The following is a 19,918-nucleotide window of genomic DNA, read 5'->3' as shown; positions in this document are numbered from 1 at the left end:
ACGGAAAAAAGTAATTTTCCAAGATTAAATTACAACTCTGTTGTGAAGTAATAAAACCGGCAGGGTTTCTATCCTTCTTTGGATTAGAAATAAAATTGAAAATGTTTGGACATGAAAAAAAAAATCAAATAACATTGTAGTCATCTTCAAATTTAAGATTCTGTTTAGTTATCTTTCAAAATAAGGTACATGAATAAAAAAAAAAAAAAAACGTTTTCTTAGTTTAAGAATCTGGAGTAGAAATATGTGTCAGAATTTACATTAAAACTATATCAAAACCACCATCACTAAAGACGAAACGTCGCCATGCATCTTTACAAAAAAAACATCAAACGCCTTTATATCATGAAAAGGATGTTATTTATACTTATTTTGATACAGACGATTCAATTTTCCACATTTTCAAGAACCTTTTTAACCAATAAATACACATCTTACCACAGGAATATAGCAGGTTGAACGTTCGCGCACATAAAGACAATTAAACAAATGAAAACAAACAATTTACTCTCAAAAACTAATAATCAATTTATATTAACAGTTTCGCATATAATGATAATAACATATACTATAAAAAGAATAAAGCAAGTTAATGCAATGCTAGTCATAAATCAAAACAACCTATAAAATATGAGTCATATTGTAAGTATGATATGTACATTGTTAACGAGACATCTCAGTAATTCAACACACATGTAACAGAAAATAACAATCATTGTGGATAGTTACAAAGAGATTATATATAATTGGTTCTCTATGCGACTTCGTTTGATATTACTTATAATAATGATGATGATGATAATGATTATGATGATGAAGATGATAAAGATGATCTAGTAGTAGTAATAGCATCAGCACTAGTAGCGGCAGGTGGAAGGCTAAACTATAATCGGCCCTGTAGCAATCTATTCGGTCAAAAAGTATAAACTGTTGCTTTTCAGCATAGGTGTTCGGAATGTTGTCATGTCAGTCAGTTATGGCAATGTTAATACAATATTTTTGAATACGAAAACAACTATTTAGTTAACACTTGTGGAATGTAAAGGAGTTATGGGACGGATGCGTTAAATATTTTCGGACATGGCAACGCACAGAGCAACTGTGCTTTCCAGAACATCGAAGTGTTATTTTGCTAAAACGTTTGAATATATATCTGTCGCTGCTGAGGTACACTTCTTCTATTTCCACAAATAAGTGTCATTAGAATATACAGTAAAATTGAATAGCACGAAGTCTCCATCCATTGGAATGTAAGTACTAACACCTAAAAGAAGAAAAGGACAGTCTCACACATTTTTTTCCAAGAACAGTTATCATTACATACATGTAGGTTGACTGGAGTTAATTATGAAGCATTCTCTACTTTAAACTTAGTGATCATTTTGAACTGCCGAGAGCAAATAGTTTTAACTGTTGAACTGAGATCCATTAAGTATTCTCCGCTGCAGAAATTAAAAACAAGACTGTCAATTTTAAAATCACTTCCCTGGTAACAGTGGAAGGTCCTTATAGTTAAAATATCTACGCTGCAGAAGATAAAAACGAGGCTGTCGATTTTAATATTACTACCCTGATAACAGTAGAAGGTCCTTTTTGTTACATTATCTACTCTACAGAAAATGAAAACAAGACTTTCAATCACTACACTGGTTATACAATGGAAGGTCAATTTACTTATGGCAACAGTCTATTTATCTTAAGCGGGGGGACTATCTGCATGTGTTCTTGTATTCATTTTCCTCGACATCTGCTTAGAGTGTATATAACTGCATGTTATTAAACTTGCATCAAGAAATATGCACGAGCTCTGCAGCGGAAATACTGCGCACCATTAGGAACGCAATATTATTCCGCGAAAAAATGAGTGCTTATTTCTCAATGCAAATGTAATAATCTTTTATATTACATAAGTATTTACACTTGAAATTCTTAAAAGTATTACATAAATAACTCATATTAAGCCTGAGTGATCGAAAATTTCGACGTTAAAGAACATGCAACTGGCGTCACAAATGATGACACACACCCAATATGAAATTTGAATGTCAAGATGTAAAAATATTGACGTTTCATTTTGAAACCCAACGGAGTGTACAAAAGGAGTATTTAATTAGAAGTAAATACCTTGCATAATTTGTTTTTCGTACGGGCGATTTTTGATCACTATACAAATCACCTTCAGACATTTGCAATTAATGCTAAGAAAATCTGAACCAATTGCATCTTTATGAGACTGTACTCTTTACATAATATTTACTTACCAACTGTTAGAGGCACTGAATTATTAAATATTTGCCAGTAGGTTTTGTCGTCTGCAAAGTTTCCAGCTATACTATTGATAGAGTCGATAAAGTATCCTAACTGTGAGAAGTGAGTAGTTTTGAATCTGAAGAATAAGAAGACAATGGAAAGAAATGGATCAGAAAAGTCTGTATAGTAAAAGCATGAATAATAAAGGGTTAAATTTTGTGCGGTTAGATGGAGTAGCTATCCTTAGACAATTCGCTAGTTTATACCCATATAAACTCACCAAAAGTAATTTTCAATCCGTTAGAATATTGATTTTGTACAATAGCCTTCAACTTCAAAAATGTGGATTCTTTCCATAAAAAAAATAGAACATCACAATAAATGTCTGATTATATATTTTAACAACCTTAAGTTAAGACAGCTTTAAATTACACGAAAATGACATAGCAGTGTTAGTTCAATTTTGATCTTTACTGTTAGGAAAGAATAATTTGAAGAAATATAAAATTTATGTGCAATATTCAACACGAACCGTCAACTAAGAAAAAAACTGGTATTACAGAAAGTGACTGAGTTGCTTGCGTTATGAATACAAATATAGATCATTCAAAATTTTAGTGTACCTTGTGAAAACTTCAGGGTCTTCATCAACAGACTTTTCCATATAGCAGATAAGTGGATTATGGTTCTCGATCTTCATGGTAACGCTGTTGTTGAAATATGGCTATTGTATTTGATTGTTAATGGTGAAGGTAAAAGTCTTTCTGTGAAAATACAAAATGAAGGTAAGTGACATGTGGTTTTAACATGTATATTCTTAAGGTCCCATTATACGTTAATTATCAGACATTTACCACGTGAGATTTCAAAAACAGGTATTTGACATGGTTGTAAATGTTTGTATCACTTCAGATTGACATTAAAACATCATTTTTCTTAGTTGCAGGATTTACGTTTCGCCGACTTCTTTATCGTTCATGTCCCAGGTGCCCCTGCATAACTTTCCTCACGTGAGCAGAGCAGACTAGAACCCAGCGAAAGGACTCAAGACCTAGTCAGACTTTAATCACCAGTGGCTAGGGTCAAGTAATTCGGCACTTAACTGAATGCTGTTATTTACTTTTGGTTTATATAGTAACATGCGTATAAGTATCATTTCACAATGTGACTGTTTTTACACAGTTATTTCACGTTGATGCACATTAAAACTCCGAGCTTCCTGTAGCCTCCTCGTCCTTAAGGACCGTGAAATTAATTTGATCTTGATGTATCAAAAATTTCTGCTTAACCCTTACCATGCTAAATTTTTATAATGGACTGGTCCATCTTCTAAATTGAACAGTACCATTTATCATTTGAAGGGATGTTTACTGAAAATTTACTGACTGAATAGCAAACAGTGCAAACCATGATCAGACTGCACGGATGTGCAGGCTGATCTTGGTCTACACTGGTCGCATCGTGTCCAACATGGTAAGGGTTAATTCAGTAGGAGTACATGACGTACGCTCAAACATTACTATTAGGGGTCTAATACCTTAAGTCAAGTACTGGCAAAAAATAAGGGTGCTTTTTTTTCGCAAGAGGTAGAATCTGATTGGTTAAATTGTACATAAGTAGTAATATCCCGATTATTTAGCATTTATTTTCGGCATAAGTTTTGTTAGAAAGAAATGTTCAAAGAAATATTTTTCATAAAGGGTAACAGAACAGGGTAACACGAAGCAAAATTGGCTGTCAAAAAAAAAGATTTTAACGCTCGCTCCCGGTTAGAATGCCTGCTTCCGGTTATTTGGCCTGGGTTACAAAATTTTGTCCTAGGCAGTTTTGTTACAGCAGAGTATATAATATTGATTATTTTTAAATCAAAACAAATGGATTAAAATTTTTATGATTACAACAAGTTAGAAGTCTCTAATGTCATAGTATGGAACGAAATATGGCAAAGATGTTTCCGTTTATGGAGAAAACACCTCATTTTGCATGAAATTAATTTAAGGGATCCCAAATATTACAAGAGGAGGAGACATGCTCTATCTGCCCTGAAATCTCCCTTTGAAATCAATATAAAAAGGGAGGTAAAAAGGTCTTGAAAAAAAGTTTTTCAATCAAATTGAAATTTATTTATATAGTAATGTTTCACATTATCTTAACATGGATAACATATTACTGACAGGGACCGACAACCATTTGGTATTGACAAGTATACAAAGTTTACCCCCGAAACACTCCTATTTCTCAAGATACATACTAAAAAGGGACGTAATCAGATATTTACTTTATGTGAAAAGTGTTGTCTTATGAAGTAAGCATGAAATTTTGTATTTAAATATTATAAAGTATACTGAATCAGGAAAGGATTACACATTATGTTGGCTTGAATCAACATATAAGAAGGGGGCCCCAAATGGAACTACGTTTTAATTATTTCAATCAAATATATCTAGAACTATTTCCAAAAGGTTAATTCATGACCTTAATCAAATATAACCCTTGACACAAAATTTATTCAATTTCATTTTATAGACATTCTAAATACATGGCTCTAGAAAAATGGCACGATGTCCTTAAAGGGAAAATTGTTTAAAAAATATCATTCAAAGGGCAAATTAATTTCTTTTAGTCTTTAAAATATCATTATTGACTTTAACATAAACAAATAAACTGAATTCATGTATATCATGTATAAGATATGAAAAGGTCCATGAGTTATCTCATATATCATATTTTATATGTACATAAATAGTCAATTTTACAAATTTTGAATATTCAATTTTCAATCCTGTTCTGTACTGGTTTCATTCTTACATACATTTAAAAATAGAAACGCTGTATTTGGTATAATAACTGTTATACATGTGATTATTGTTATACATATAATTATAAGGGCAACAGATTTATATCAAAAAGAGAAGCCCCTCAACGGATCATTTCTGTATGTTTTTTGTATTAAACATCAAAATTAACTCCCTTAATTGCTTGTCTGTTACATTACAGTATATGACATAATCAGGACTTATCCACAGACCCATGAAATGATTAAAAATAAACTGATATTTGCACTGCTTCAATAGATATCTAAGAACTGAAATAGGTTTTCCAGTATTTCTTTAATTCATTTGTTTTGTAAATTTGCTTTCCCTATACATGATTATGTTATTGCACTTGCATTAAATCGGTTCTATAAACTGTACACCATAATGGAACTCAAGTGTTATTATTGGTCCATCCAGAGTCAACAGGATTAAGCAATGCAAGGGTTACAATTAAGGTATACAGACACTAAATAGGAAACTGGCGCGAAAAAAAATGGTACTCCTTTTTTTTGTACTGTAGAGCTATTTTCCTTTCTTTCTCTGCACTATTTTGCTGTAATCACAAACAGATCTATATCCAAATCTTGATACCAAAATTCCATTTAGCAATTTACGCGGTTTTAATTTGTGTTTGCCAATATTAGATCGTGTTTATGTTAACTAAAAAAAAGTTACGTTTCGCGTGAGAAAACTTGAAATATTTGCAATGTGTGGGTAGATTTTATCATAAACCTGTCAAAATGCGGATGCATAAGTCATGCATTAGATTAAACATTGACGAAGATTTCAGAAACGATAACAACAAAAAACTAGTTTTTTGTTGTTATCGTTTTTGAAATCTTCGTCAATGCTTAATGCACTATCCTTCATAAGTGAGTTTTGCCTATGCAACTAAATGGTTTTAGGATATTAAATAAATAAATGATGATAATAACAGCTTTGCACGCGGTTCGAATATGCGATTTATTCACATGTGTAGCAGTTGGGAATAGATAAGAACATTGTTAGGTCGCTTTGGTAATATACAGTATGCCAGTTGCAAAATAAAATATATCATAGAATGACATAGTATTTCAGTGACGCAAATACTTTAAACATAACTATATATCTACTGTTACTGTTGCTTTAAAGTTGTGTCCCGGACTGTATTGTATAGAACAATTCTGATTTTTCTACATTCTAACCCTGGCATAATTCATATTGTTATTTATCGTTGTATCGAAGTAATTAAAGGAAAACTCTGCGAAATAGATATTAAACATTTTCAAATCTTATATAAAATTATTAATGAATACTAGCACGGACCAATGATCGTGCCAGAGCGATCAAGCTATTTAAGCAAACACTTTCAATGGTAAATTTACATAAGACTGTATACGGTTATACTTCTCAAAAAAATTATGGGCTGCTCTAGTTGCAGTTTTAAGACACTGTCACGATCCCTGCCAGTAAGCATGAGCGGTGTGATAAACTATGAATTTAAAGGATTATCTTTGTGATATGTAGTACAGATGTGACAAACAAGATATATTAACGCTGGCATATAGAAAGAGAACGCATGTCTTGCCAAACTTTTTCAACATTGGCAAGGGGAAGCCCTAAAAAACCTAATCCGCCAGGAGATGGACTCACTACGCCACACTCACAGCATCTCTGCTTGGTTCGTAGCTATGCTGCTCATATTTGGCGTATAGTTCATCCAGGTTCGCTCCTGTCTGACATATAATGTAAAAATGTTGTTTTTTTTCTGATGTTCAATAAAAAAAATTAGAAAGCCTACATATCTTTCAATTTATTCTTTTGGGCGTTACCCTGAAGAAGCAATTATTCTAGGCCTTAAAATTAAACAATTTATTTATTTATTTATTTGGGTTTAACGGCGCACCAACACAGTATAGGTTATATGGCGCCAAACAGGACTACAAATTTTGGTTCCACATCTCATTTACATCGAAATAAAAACATGAGGTATGGAATAAAAAGCGCACATATCAGCTATGGTTATAACTATGACGGTCTGCAATAGCGATTTCCGTGATGAGCTCCATTAGCTATACAGAGAGAATCAAACCATCCTTATGCCATGTACAATATTAGTACTGTCAAATCGATGTGAGAGTGAAAATGGTACGGACCAGTAATACATACTATTGTATGATTTACAATATATACGTATATGAGAACTTGTTTAATGAAATACCCTTATTGAACCTCAAAATGTAAAAAAATAAATAAATAATGATTCGATATCATAAAATACTACAACTGCTTTTGTTTACTTAAGTGATATGATATTCATACTAAAAAAGAATAAAATCTTGTAAATGAGATTTATTTTTAAACAATTTTTCCCCTTTTATGACCTCATCTATGTCCTTTGTCTGTGTCTTATATATCAAATATGTATAAAGTGTAGCTAGATAAATATTGTCTCAACAATTTTAACTTACTGAGGTCATAAATTAACGTTTTTAGATCTTTAAAAATATATGATTAAAATGAATATTTGAGGCCTCATTTTAAGCTGAATGAGGTCTGCGAACTGCGTGTCTCCTTTTTTTGGATTCACCATACTTCAAAATAGCATTATGCAAAGTTTCGTGCTTTGTTCACAAAATGAAACGTCTTTTAACTATAATCTATGCGCTATAACCATTAATATGTGAATATTAACATGTGGATAATATAGAAAGCAAACACTTGACGCCCAACACGAAACGAACATTTTGCATGCTCGGTTTATTACAACTTGTTCATGGACTGTTACAGTATTAGTAATGACCCTAGCTCTGGCTTGAGGAGAACAAAATGTTCACATGTTACAAGAACCAAAATACAATTAGAGAGATCAACAACTGAATAATTAAGGCTTACAGATATGGGTGACCCTTTGTACCAAAATACTTTTCTCAAATTTCAGTGATATGGTAGCTCAGTATACAATGTAGTAAAACGTAATGCTATAGGTCTGATGATAAATTAGGTAGAGATCGAACAATGAATATTAAAAGATATCATAGCATTATACAATATTGTTGAAATATTCAAATGTTATTAATGATAGTGTTTATTAACCTGTGCCCACCAGAGAGACATTTTGGTGCTTAAAGTATACAATTCCGTGAAAACGTATCTGGCACCCCCATGTCAAAAAACTCCATAGTTTTCGAAATAGAAACATTTAGTGAAAATATATGTAATGGTAACATATAAATAACAAAACTCGAATGTTGCTGAACTCGATGATGTTGTATATCTCTGAAAACCATGATGTCATTTCTGTATATAGATTTCGTATAAATAGGCATGAATAAGGAAACAAGAAATATTTTTAAAAATGATGGTCGGCGAATTGTAATAATAAAAAATAAGTTTATGTAATTTTCATCTAACATTCATCTTTCATCTAACATTTTTCAAATTGCAAAACTAAACACCGCACTTTAACAATTTAAATGGTTCTCTTTTAATTTTTCGCAAAGGTTTCGTAGGGTTGCAATTTTGTTTCGTTTATCCTTAGACGAATAATTACAGCAGTAGTTTGATGAAGATTCATGAAGCGGTTCATGAGAAGAGGTCATTAAACGTGTTAACATTTTAGCTAAATTGGTCCCTATCCCCATTTGTAACAAAATAGCAGGAGACCTTACGATATTGTTACACATCGAGTTTGATAAAAACCCATTACATTTTAGTGGTTAATGCGAAGAAAGGCATATCTACTTTTAGCTATAGTGGTCCCTAATAGGGCCCAAGTTCCTATATAAATAAATTTGGAAGAGGACCTTATAATGATGCTCCAGACCAAGTATGACAAAGATCCACCAAGCTGTTCATGAGACGCTGTATAAAGGCATTTCTAGTTTTACCTCTAGCAGCCCCTAAAAGGGGTCAAATGTCCCAGCTGAACAAAGTTGGCTGCGGGCCTAATAAAGATGCTACAAATCAAGTTTGATTAGAATACATGAGAAAAAATCAATTAAAGGATTTTTTTATTTATTATTTTTATTTATTTCTAAAATAGGCCAACTGATCCCGCTTTAACAAATAGCATATTCGCTATTCATGAATCTTTGGACAATGACGTCACACTAATGAAAAAGTGAAGGTCAAGCAAAACATACAATTGTATTTCAATATTTCTGTTTCATAAGCAAAGTTTGTAATTATTTCAATATTTCTGTTTCATAAGCAAAGTTTGACCGTAGTCATATCACATAGTTAAACTGTATGCAGCGTACCTTCATTTCAGTGGAATGAGATTCAGTCATTATATAGCATATATATAATAAAACAGATTTCAACTGAGTTCAATATTTGCATACCATACTAAAGAAAAATATTCATATATAATAAATCAGTTAAATAATTTATAACAAATATATCGATCAAAGCAAACAAGTACTCATTTTATTATGCAATCTGAATAAGTCACAAAAGCAAGAAACCTTTTCATATACAGACGACAATTCTAACATGGAAAATCTTTTAAAAAGCACTTCTCTACATAAAAGACTCTTATCACACCCTTATTCATGTGATACGCAGACCGTATTCAGCTCTTTCTTTAATTTGATATATGTTGGTATTTGAACATGTTTTTATCATATTTATTAAACTTACTTATCATTTTGAGATATATCAATATTCTTGCTAAATATACTGAGCCAAAGTTAGCTTTAAAACTGTGAACAGCGTCGTTTAGGATAAACGCTTTGTCTACATTTCACTCAGCGTAGCACAATCAACAGAGTGAAAGAAATTGACACTCTCGGCCAATCAGGCAGAGTGTTGCATAAATCTTCCATTTTGATAAATTATCTATAATGCGTTATCAAGTAGTTTGATTGGCAAACTGAAGTCACGTGGCATAGGTAACGAAAACGAATTTAGACGGCGTCGCCGAAAAAAGCACTTCAAAGAAAAACATTTTTATCTTATTTATTCTATCATTTGTAGAATACGCATGCAAAAAAATAATTGGTTGAAGGAGTAGATTGGTATTATTGTCAAGCAAAGCCTCGTTACCGCCGGATATTTGCATATTTATCTACAATCAGTGACGGGTAATATTAATCTTAAACGTGGGTCCTGTATATGGAAAAAAGTAACTTTCCAAGATTAAATTACAACTCTGTTTTGAAGTAATAAAACCGGCAGGGTTTCTATCCTTCTTTGGATTAGAAATAAAATTGAAAATGTTTGGACATGAAAAAAAATTCAAATAATATTGTAGTCATCTTCAAATTTAGGATTCTATTTAGTTATCTTTCAAAATAAGGTACACGAATAAAAAAAAAGTTTTCTTAGTTTAAGAATCTGGAGTAGAAATATGTGTCACAGGTTACATTAAAACTACATTAAAACCACCATCACTCAAGACGGAACGTCGCCATGCATCTTTACACAAAACATCAAACGGCTTTATATCATGAAAATGATGTTATTTATACTTATTTTGATACACGCGATTCAATTTTCCACTTTTCAAGAACATTTTTAACCAATAAAAACACATCTTACTACAGGAATATTGTAGGTTAAACTATTGCACACATACAGACAATTAAACAAATGAAAACAAACGACTTACTCTCAGAAACTAATAATCAATTTATATTAACAGTTTCGCATTTAATGATAATAAAATATACTATAAAAAGAATAAAGCAAATAAACGCAATGCTAGTCATAAATCAACCAATCAAAATATGAGTTATAATGTACATTGTTAACGAAACATCTCACTAATTCAACATACACGTAATAGAAAATAACCATCATTGTAGTTACAAAGAGATCATACATAATTGGTTCTCTATACGACTTCGTTTAATACTAATGATGATGATAAAGATGATCTAGTAGTAGTAATAGCATCAGCACTAGTAGCAGTATGTGGAAGGCTAAACTATAATCGGCCCTGTAGCAATTTATTCGGTCAAAAAGTATTAACTGTTGCCTTTCAGCACAGGTGATCGGAATGTTGTCAGGTCCGGCAGTTATGGCGATGTTATTACAACATTTTTAAATACGAAAAAAAAAACTATTCAGTTAACACTGGTGGAATGTAAAGAAGTTATTCCAGAACATCTAAGTGTTGTTTTGTTAAGCCGTTTGAATATATGTCTGTCGCTACTGATGTACACTTCTTCTATTTCCACGAATGAGTGTCATTAGAATATACAGTAAAATTGAATAGCACGACGTCTCCATCCATTGGAATGTAAGTACTAACACCTATAAAAAGAAAAGGGCAGTCTCACACATTTTTATCAAGAACAGTTATCATTACATACACGTAGGTTGATTGGAGTTAATTATGAAGCATTCTCTACTTTAAACTTAGTGATCATTTTGAACGCTGCAGAAAATAAAAACAAGACTGTAAATTTTTAAATCACTACCCTGACAGTGGAAGGTCCTTATTGTATCAATACCTACGCTGCAGAGAATGAAAATAAGACTGACCATTTTGTTATCACTACCCTGATGACAGTGGACGGTCCTTAGTGTTATAATACCTACGTTGATGAAACTGAGAACAGGACTGTCAATTTTAAGATCACTTCCCTGGTGGCAGTGGAAGGTCCTTATAGTTAAAATATCTACGCTGCGGAAGATATAAACGAAGTTGTCGATTTTAATATTACTACCCTGATAACAGTAGAAGGTCCCTTTTGTTACATTATCTACGCTACAGAAAATGAAAACAAGACTTTCAATCACTACACTGATTACAATGGAAGGTCAATTTACTTATGGCAACAGTCTATTTATCTTAAGAGGGGAAACTATCTGCTTGTGTTCTTGTATTTATTTTCCTCGACATCTGCTTAGAGGCAAAAAAACTGCATGTTATTAAACTTGTATCGAGAAATATGCACGAGTTCTGCAGCGGAAAAACTGCGCAACATTAAGAACGCAATATTATTCTGCGAAAAAAATGAGTGCTTATTTCTCAATGCAAATGTAATAGTCTTTTATATTACATAAGCATCTACACTTAAAATTATTACATAAATAATTCATATTAAGCCTGAGTGATCGAAAATGTCGTCATTAAAGAACTTTTAAACGCGACGTAATACATGAAACTGGCGTCACAAATGACGACACACACCCAATATGAAATCTGAATATCAAGATTGAAAAATATTGACGTTTCATTTTGAAACCCAACGGGGTGTACAAAAAGAGTATTTAATTAGAAGTAAATACCTTGCATAATTTGTTTTTCGTACGGGCGAATTGATAACTATACAAATCACCTTCAGACATTTGTAATTAATGCTAAGAAATCTGAACCAATTGCATCTTTATGACATTGTACTCTTTACATGATATTTACTTACCAACTTTTAGAGGCCCTGAATTATTAAATATTTGCCAGTAGGTTTTATCGTCTGCAAAGTTTCCAGCTATACTATTGATAGAGTCGATAAAGTATCCTAACTGTGAGAAGTAAGTAGTTTTGAATCTGAAGAATAAGAAGACACTGTACTGAAGAAACGGATCAGAAAATTCTGTATAGTAAATGCATGACTAATAAAGGGTTAAATTTTGTGCGGTTAGACGGAGTAGCTATTCTTAGATAATTCGCTAGTTTATACCCATATAAACTCATCAAAAAGTAATTTTCATCCTTTAGAATATTGATTTTGTACAGTAGCTTTCAACTACAAAAATGTCGATCCTTTCCATAAAAAAAGGAGAAAATCGTAATAAATGTCTGATTATATGTTTAAACAACCTTCAGATACAACTGCATAAAAGATACGCCCAAGATTAGTTTTCATTCATCTTAAGACAGAAACACATTTCCAGACTTAAGTCAAGACAGATTTAAATTACATAAAAATGACATAGCGGTGTTAATTCAATTTTGATCTTTACTGTTAGAAAAGAATAATATAAGCAAATATAAAATTTATGTGCAATATTCAACATGAACCGTCAACTAAGAAAAAACTGGTATAGAAAGTAACTGAGTTGCTTGCGTTATGAATACAAAAAATTAATATAGATCATTCAAAATTTTAGTGCACCTTGTGAAAACTTCAGGATCTTCATCAACAGACTTTTCCATATAGTAGATAAGCGGATTATGGTTCTCGATCTCCATGGTAACGCTGTTGTTGAAATATGGCTCTTGTATTTGATTGTTAATGGTGTAGGTAAAAGTCTTCCTGTAAAAATACAAAATGAACCTCAGAATTGACATGAGGTGACAAGCTAATTGACGATAATTACCATCTAATAATTACAGGTTATTTGATCATAACAAAAATACTATCACACCTTTTCTTATCGGTTTGAATTGAGAAGCTCATGTCATTTTGAACGATACCATTCCGAAATATTGAAACAGTTGCTTTCTATCTATTCAAAATATTTAATTAAAAAAGAAAAGAAAAAAACAAACAATATTTTTAGTCGTCCCACCTCTCCCGATCCCGTCGGGTTTCTCCCGATTCTGGATGTAAAACCGGATCAACCCGATAAGAAGTCCAAATCTCCTGATTTAAAAAAATCAAACAACGAAAAAAAAAAAAAAAAAAAAAAAAGATTCAATCCTTTACAAATACTAATCCTAGCTAATAACGAATCTGTGAACAACGGTTTTCGAATATTTTCACACCTATTTACCCCTGTTGATTGTTGTTTATTGCATGATATAACAAAGCCAGGTGTTGATAAAGTGTCACAACTGAAACAGGTATTTATTTTTTCTATCAATAAAAATCAATTACAATCAAATTTAGATAAGAAAATATATTGGTCTGTGACAGGAAAGGCCGTACCGGCGACAGTAACCATCAGAACAAATCAATACCCTTTACAATATTTACAAATTTATTTACATAAGATGATTATTTACAATGAATAGATGATATGAATAAAAAACTGATTATAAGAAAAAAAAATAAAAGTTCAGTATCACCAGATACAAAGTTCGTATAGTTCCATTCTAATGTGACGTGGTACAGTTCTTTAATTTAATTGCGAACTTTAAGTAGCACAAACAAAACACATCTCTAAATCCAGTCCCTTTAAACCGTGAATACGTTGATTCCGTATTGGCTCCCTATGGTGGTAGGTGATTGCATCCCTGAGCTGACTTCAGAGGATAACAAAAATCAGCGTCTTTGCGGTCTACGGCACAACCATGGGACGAAAGCTCTGCGCTGGGAATATCACATCCAGGCGAGTGAAGACAAGTGAACCTCGGGCATTGTACTTCCGGGTTATGACATTACCAGGTAAAATCGTCTGGCGGAAGAAGCTAAAATATATAACATATGGTAAGTACCATAGCAAAACAAATAAGTCAGGGCACAAAACTGCTCATTTGGGTACACCATACCTCCGTAGGCTCCCATAAATAATACGTGCTACTTATACAAAATGTATGTGCTACTAAGTTCAGACGTCACGTGATTAAAATACGTCACCAATTACTTCCATTATTACAAAAATTACTTACTTAAAAGACTAAAGTTAAAGTATGAAATGATATGAAAAGTATATGATGAAACATTATAGATACGGACATGATAAACTGCAGCTATTATTTACAACTACAAATAAACAAAATTCAATATAAATCAAACGTTATATCATAGTTGGCATCCATATAATATCTAATGCCATACACTACAACGGACATTAATTAGATGTGCTATAGACTGGCACACAATTACAAATTACAATAATATATTACATACATGGTACTAGACTTGCCATATAGATTTATACATAACAATACAATGCAGTAATGGCGTTCCATAATTAACAAAATGTTTGACATAAGTTTTTGAAACAGTGCTTTACAATTATCACGATACAAATTTCAGTATAAATCTAACATCTTATATAAACGAAACGTTTTAGATTCCTCTTTCTAAATAATTTACAAAAGTCTGAAAAATCTAATAAATTATCCTGACATACCGAAACTAGCCAAAATCATGTGCCGAAAAGTAAATGTTACAGAATTCTGTAGAATGAACAAAACTTTACCAAATAAAAATCGTAATGCAAAAATCATACAAAAATCTAACAAATAAATTTCTTACCTCGATCGAGCATAAATTTCTAGCAAGAAAATAATTCAGACATAGATTCGTCTACAATGTTGGAAGGTGGTGTGCGCAAGGCATATCTAGTCCAGTCTATTTAAAGGGTAATGTCCCGCCAAATACTAAATTTCATGGGATTCACGGCCTATGCGTGAACTCTTACTATTTCTATTTTCACGGGATTCACGATATAGCCGGGAAATCTGACTACTTTGGCGCGGATTGAAATTGACAATTTGAGGCCCATTATAGTGGTTTTGGGATAAAAACATAAATTACTGAAGTTTATAAAATATCAACTTTCTTATTACTGAACCGAATTTAATGAAATTTACATGGAAAATTAAGTTATGAAATACAGAAAAACATGAGAGGTATTTTATGCGTGAAATCTGACATTTACCTCAATAACTAAAAAATTTACAAAAAGATGATGCAATACCTGCATTTACATTACAGATAAAATAAGGCCCGTATGTCAATTTGTGACATGGTCCTACCTTTTTCTACAAGTTTTTGATATCGAAAGTAGATTGTCGCGGTGCCGAATTTGATAAATATTTCTCTTAAATAATTTTAGTAAGAGAATATGTCAAGGTAAATATTGATATCAGGTACTGTTAAATGCCGTTAAACTGTCTTTGCATCATCATAGTTTGTCAAACACATCCTTAAAATTGAAGATATGGGCAATGTTTACAAAAGCGTAACAGTGTCCGGACAGACAATTTTGGATATCAAGATTTTAAAATAGTTTTACTAGTTTTATTTTCGAGGAAACTAAGTGGGTTCATCAAAGACGCAGGTCGATCCAGCTCCTTAATAGAATGTTGAATTGTTGATAAATGTAATATGAGAGTAAAAATGAAAGTCAACAAGTTTGTTTTTACTTTATTCTGTTTTTGCCATTTGTCTTGACTTGTACTTTGCGGTTCGATTTATGTATAAATAGCTGTCATTTCGAATATATAAGGCTTCATTTTGTGAGTTTTAACTGAAATAAATCCCATGTTGATGAAAAGGACCATTCAGCTGAAATCTTAGGAGTCTGTATGTACACTTTTGCTTATTTTAAGAGTCAAAATCTCCAGTCCAGGTAGTTGTTTTAAAAATAAAAAATAAAAAATAAAATTCTCTCTCCCCACCCCCCACGCCCCCTTTTTAGCCAAAATTTGGATGATAATCTAGGAATTAATTTATTATGGCCTTATATTAAAACAGCATTTTTCTAAGTTGCAGGATTTACGTTTCACCGACTTCTTTATCGTTCATGCCCCAGGTGCTCCTGCATACCTTTCCTCACGTGAGCAGAGCAGACTAGAACCCGCGAAAGGATTAAATACCTAGTTAGACTTTAATCACCAGTGGCTAGGGGCAAGTGATTCGGCACTTAACTGAATGCTGTTATTAACGTTTGGTTTATATAGAAACATGCATATAAGTATCATTTTACAATGTGACTGTTTTTACACAGTTATTTCACGTTGATGCACAGTAAAACTCCGAGCTTCCTGTAGCCTCCTCATCCTTAAAGACCGTGAAATTAATTTGATCTTGATGTATCAAAGAATTCTGCTTAACCCTTACCATGCTAAATTTCTATAATGGACTGGTCCATCTTCCAAATAGTACAGTACCATTTATCATTTGAAGGGATGTTTACTGAAAATTTACTGACTGAATAGCAAACAGTGCAGACTATTATCAGACTCATGGGTGTGAAGGATGATCTTGGTCTTCACTGGTCGCAAAGGCAAGCATTGTAAGGGTTAATTCAGTAGGAGTACATGACGTACGCTGCTTCTATCATTACATCTATTGAACAGACTCGGTCAAACCGTGTCTGCTATTATTTTGCTACTTTATAGAAAGTCATACAGAACATTTCAAATGAAAGAAAACACAAATCAAAACTAAGAAAACATAGTTTAGTATAATTTATTTCAATATAAAATAAAGGCATGCATGATTCAGTCATGATAAGCTCTAATGAAATTCAAAAAATACTAATTACATTAAATGCTTTCAACAAAGATGATATCAGTCTGATATAACAAATCTCAAATAATAAATATGATGTTCAGTTTGACTAATTCACATTTTGCAATTAGCGCGTACGATTTTTTTATTATTTTTTATTTTTTTGTATTTCATACTTCCTTAATCAATGAAGCGCAAAATACATAGTGACCAATCCTGAGCAACCGGGTTTTATTTGTATACTAACGTTTTTTGTCGAATAGTTTAGATCAACATAACATGTTTACGTATATTTGATAATCAACACCATTTTATAATCAACAAAGAAGAGAAATATGGATAGTATTTCTCATCGGTATTTATTTATTTAAAGCGAAGTTTTAAGAAAGAACGCAGTGAAACCCATAATTTAAAAATTAGTATATTTAAATGAATGTATGTTATGTAAATATACATTAATGTGTTAAAGTTGTCCAATTAAACGTTAGGTAGCTTGAATAGTTTCATATCCTTGTTAGGCTATATTTATAGTTTGACAGTATAATAGCAAAACAGCCATAATAAGTTAACTAGCAATATGTTTTTGTGAACATTATTTAATATTTCATCAGCTAACTAGCAATATGTTATGAACAAAATGATTTAGTATTTTATCAGAAACTATTATAAACATGATTTTATATTTTATCCAAAAAAAAAATCCTAGAAAGAAGTTACAACAAATACGATTGAAACTGCAATCAAATTAAGTTCATGCGGGACAATACTGAATTGTGGAACGTAATTGTTAATTAAAGTTTATAAAGAAAAATTGCAGGTAAACAAATGCAGCTTCAATATTGACCACATACACCATTGTGCAACAAGTAATGATATACATATTTTGAAAATCTGAGGCTTCTGGTTGTGCATTTAGCCTCGAAATATATAGTTTATGGCTGTTGGGGGAAGCTATGTGTTTCCGAGAAATCTACCCTTACCTTTTATTTTTATCATGTATATACCTGTCAATAGACCTGAGTCACTGGACAAGAGAGAGAGACACGCAGAGAGAGAGAGAGAGAGAGAGAGAGAGAGACAGAGAGAGAGAGAGAGAGAGAGAGAGTAACACTTACCCTCTATGCGTCTACAGTCAGTTATAAAATATAAATATTCTAACATATCTGAAATGGTACAGGTTGCATTTCAAGCAAAATAACATGACCAAGGAGTTTTTATTCCATCTTACTTTTCCATTTCTGTCACTACAGTAGATGGAGAAGTTGTTGTATACTTTGTTTGGACATACTTCGTAGTTTTTTCTCCATCTTTAAGCCAGTCTGGTAGGTTCTGAAAGATACGTACATGTTTATTTTGCCTTAAATACAATTAGTGTATTATATATCAGTCTGCACGTTTTAAACCAACTCATTTGCACATGGTAGAGGAAAGGTAATATATTGTCATATTTTTTTTATTTTTGAAAAAGAAGAACTTAGATTAACATGAAACATAACAAAGCTTTACGTAATATATGATAAATCAGTTCTAAACTAAAGTGTAGGAGGAGATCGGATGGACGGTCGGATAGACGGATGGACATGGCGGAAACTATACCACCTCATTCTCCGGAATTCATTATATGATATAATTCACAAGTCAAAATAAAATTCATCAAAACTTAATTACCTTACAAGTAACTTCACTATCCGGTCCTCCATGATAAACGTAGATACCAACAATAATTCCTCCGACAAAACCAGCACAGACTAAAAGCACGCCAAACAATTGACCACAGATAAAGTCCCGTCTCACAGACATCTTCTTGTCAGAGTCTAGCGCGTCTTTTGATGGAAAGAAAATGTCGGCATGCATTTAAAGTTATGTATACACAAAATATATTTCACCTGCTTAGTTCAAAATGGTCTAATAGTTATGCGTTTAAGCGACGTGTATTTATACAAATTTTAATCGAAGCGTGACCCTGTTGTAATGCCTTAAGCAACATTTGTTTCGCAATATATAGATTCACGTCGTACAAACACAAATTAACTTGAGAATTAAGTATATTAATTTACTTGATAATTACTTTTATATTCTATAACTTTTAGAAACATAATTCATTTTTAACATTTACTATTTCTCATCGTGAAGGTATTGCTTCAAGAAAATGTATGCGGTCTAAACATGTTATTGTACATCAATCGCCGTGAAGGCAATGTTTTCTTGTAGCTCGAAATGCGAAATTGCAAGACCAAATATTTTCATAAAAGTGTAAGTATGATTTTTTCCAACTGGACAAGGGAATTCACCCAATAACGTTTACATAATATTTTGTATGACTTGTTTCCTTTCAACTAATTAATAACTGTATTACGGATGTTATTAATTTTCATAAGAAATACTTCTTATTATTTTACTACATGTAACTGTGGTTTCTACGGAGGAGCAATAGTGCCTGGTGTGTTTTTTATTAACTCGAAATTTCGAGTTCGATTTATTAACTCGAAATTTCGAGATGCATAACTCACATTTTGACTTACTAACTCGAAATTTCAACTTACTAGGTCGAAATTTATACTTAAGTATCTAGAAATTTCAAGTTAATAACACGAAATTTAGACTTTTAACTGCAAAATTTGAACGTCTATCCGTCTGTCAAAGGCCAAAAATGTAATGGACGACTTTTGACTCTTCAAAGTGGAACATTCTATCTACACATCCATATACTGTACCCAACATGTACCATAATCAATGTATGACCTACCCCATAGCCTCTACAGCTACTCCAGATTTCAAACTGTATCCAAG

The 19,918-nt window shown here is 32.1% G+C and overlaps 2 protein-coding genes across 3 annotated transcripts; both read right to left on the bottom strand.

Annotated features, from left to right (window-relative positions):
- Positions 1–1,133: 1,133 nt before the first annotated feature.
- Positions 1,134–3,159, bottom strand: LOC128546903 (cobalamin binding intrinsic factor-like). The gene is made up of 3 exons (XM_053518308.1): positions 2,874–3,159; positions 2,262–2,386; positions 1,134–1,264 (listed from the first exon to the last, which is right to left on the bottom strand). Exons 1-3 carry the CDS (start codon positions 2,948–2,950, stop codon positions 1,179–1,181), a joined length of 288 nt encoding a protein of 95 aa, XP_053374283.1. The 5' UTR covers positions 2,951–3,159; the 3' UTR covers positions 1,134–1,178.
- A 7,993-nt stretch (positions 3,160–11,152) lies between these two features.
- Positions 11,153–19,061, bottom strand: LOC123531789 (cobalamin binding intrinsic factor-like). Of its 2 annotated transcripts, none has more exons than XM_045313033.2 (5): positions 18,797–19,061; positions 18,357–18,457; positions 13,115–13,255; positions 12,422–12,546; positions 11,153–11,306 (listed from the first exon to the last, which is right to left on the bottom strand). In XM_045313033.2, exons 1-5 carry the CDS (start codon positions 18,980–18,982, stop codon positions 11,221–11,223), a joined length of 639 nt encoding a protein of 212 aa, XP_045168968.2. In that variant the 5' UTR covers positions 18,983–19,061; the 3' UTR covers positions 11,153–11,220. The 2 variants fall into 2 exon arrangements, with proteins under 2 accessions (XP_045168968.2, XP_053373523.1); XM_053517548.1 differs by lacking the exon at positions 11,153–11,306 and adding an exon at positions 11,744–11,763 and having other exon boundaries at positions 18,797–19,060.
- Positions 19,062–19,918: the final 857 nt, after the last annotated feature.

The sequence above is a fragment of the Mercenaria mercenaria genome, chromosome 11 (assembly GCF_021730395.1).
Source record: "Mercenaria mercenaria strain notata chromosome 11, MADL_Memer_1, whole genome shotgun sequence".
Classification (NCBI taxonomy): Eukaryota; Metazoa; Mollusca; class Bivalvia; order Venerida; family Veneridae; genus Mercenaria; species Mercenaria mercenaria.
Note: the sequence above shows the minus strand (reverse complement) of the source record. Positions and strands in the feature narration are given on the sequence as shown.

Excerpts from the sequence above, each read along its gene's own strand:
- LOC128546903 (XM_053518308.1), bottom strand. The coding sequence starts at position 2,950 with ATGAAGATCGAGAACCATAATCCACTTATCTGCTATATGGAAAAGTCT. Across the intron at positions 2,387-2,873 it reads GACCCTGAAGTTTTCACAAG|ATTCAAAACTACTCACTTCT; the intron begins GTACACTAAAAT and ends CTTATTCTTCAG. Across the intron at positions 1,265-2,261 it reads TTCAGTGCCTCTAACAGTTG|GTGTTAGTACTTACATTCCA; the intron begins GTAAGTAAATAT and ends TTCTTCTTTTAG.
- LOC123531789 (XM_045313033.2), bottom strand. The coding sequence starts at position 18,982 with ATGCATGCCGACATTTTCTTTCCATCAAAAGACGCGCTAGACTCTGAC. Across the intron at positions 13,256-18,356 it reads GTAGTGACAGAAATGGAAAA|GAAGACTTTTACCTACACCA; the intron begins GTAAGATGGAAT and ends GTATTTTTACAG. Across the intron at positions 11,307-12,421 it reads TTCAGGGCCTCTAAAAGTTG|GTGTTAGTACTTACATTCCA; the intron begins GTAAGTAAATAT and ends TTCTTTTTATAG.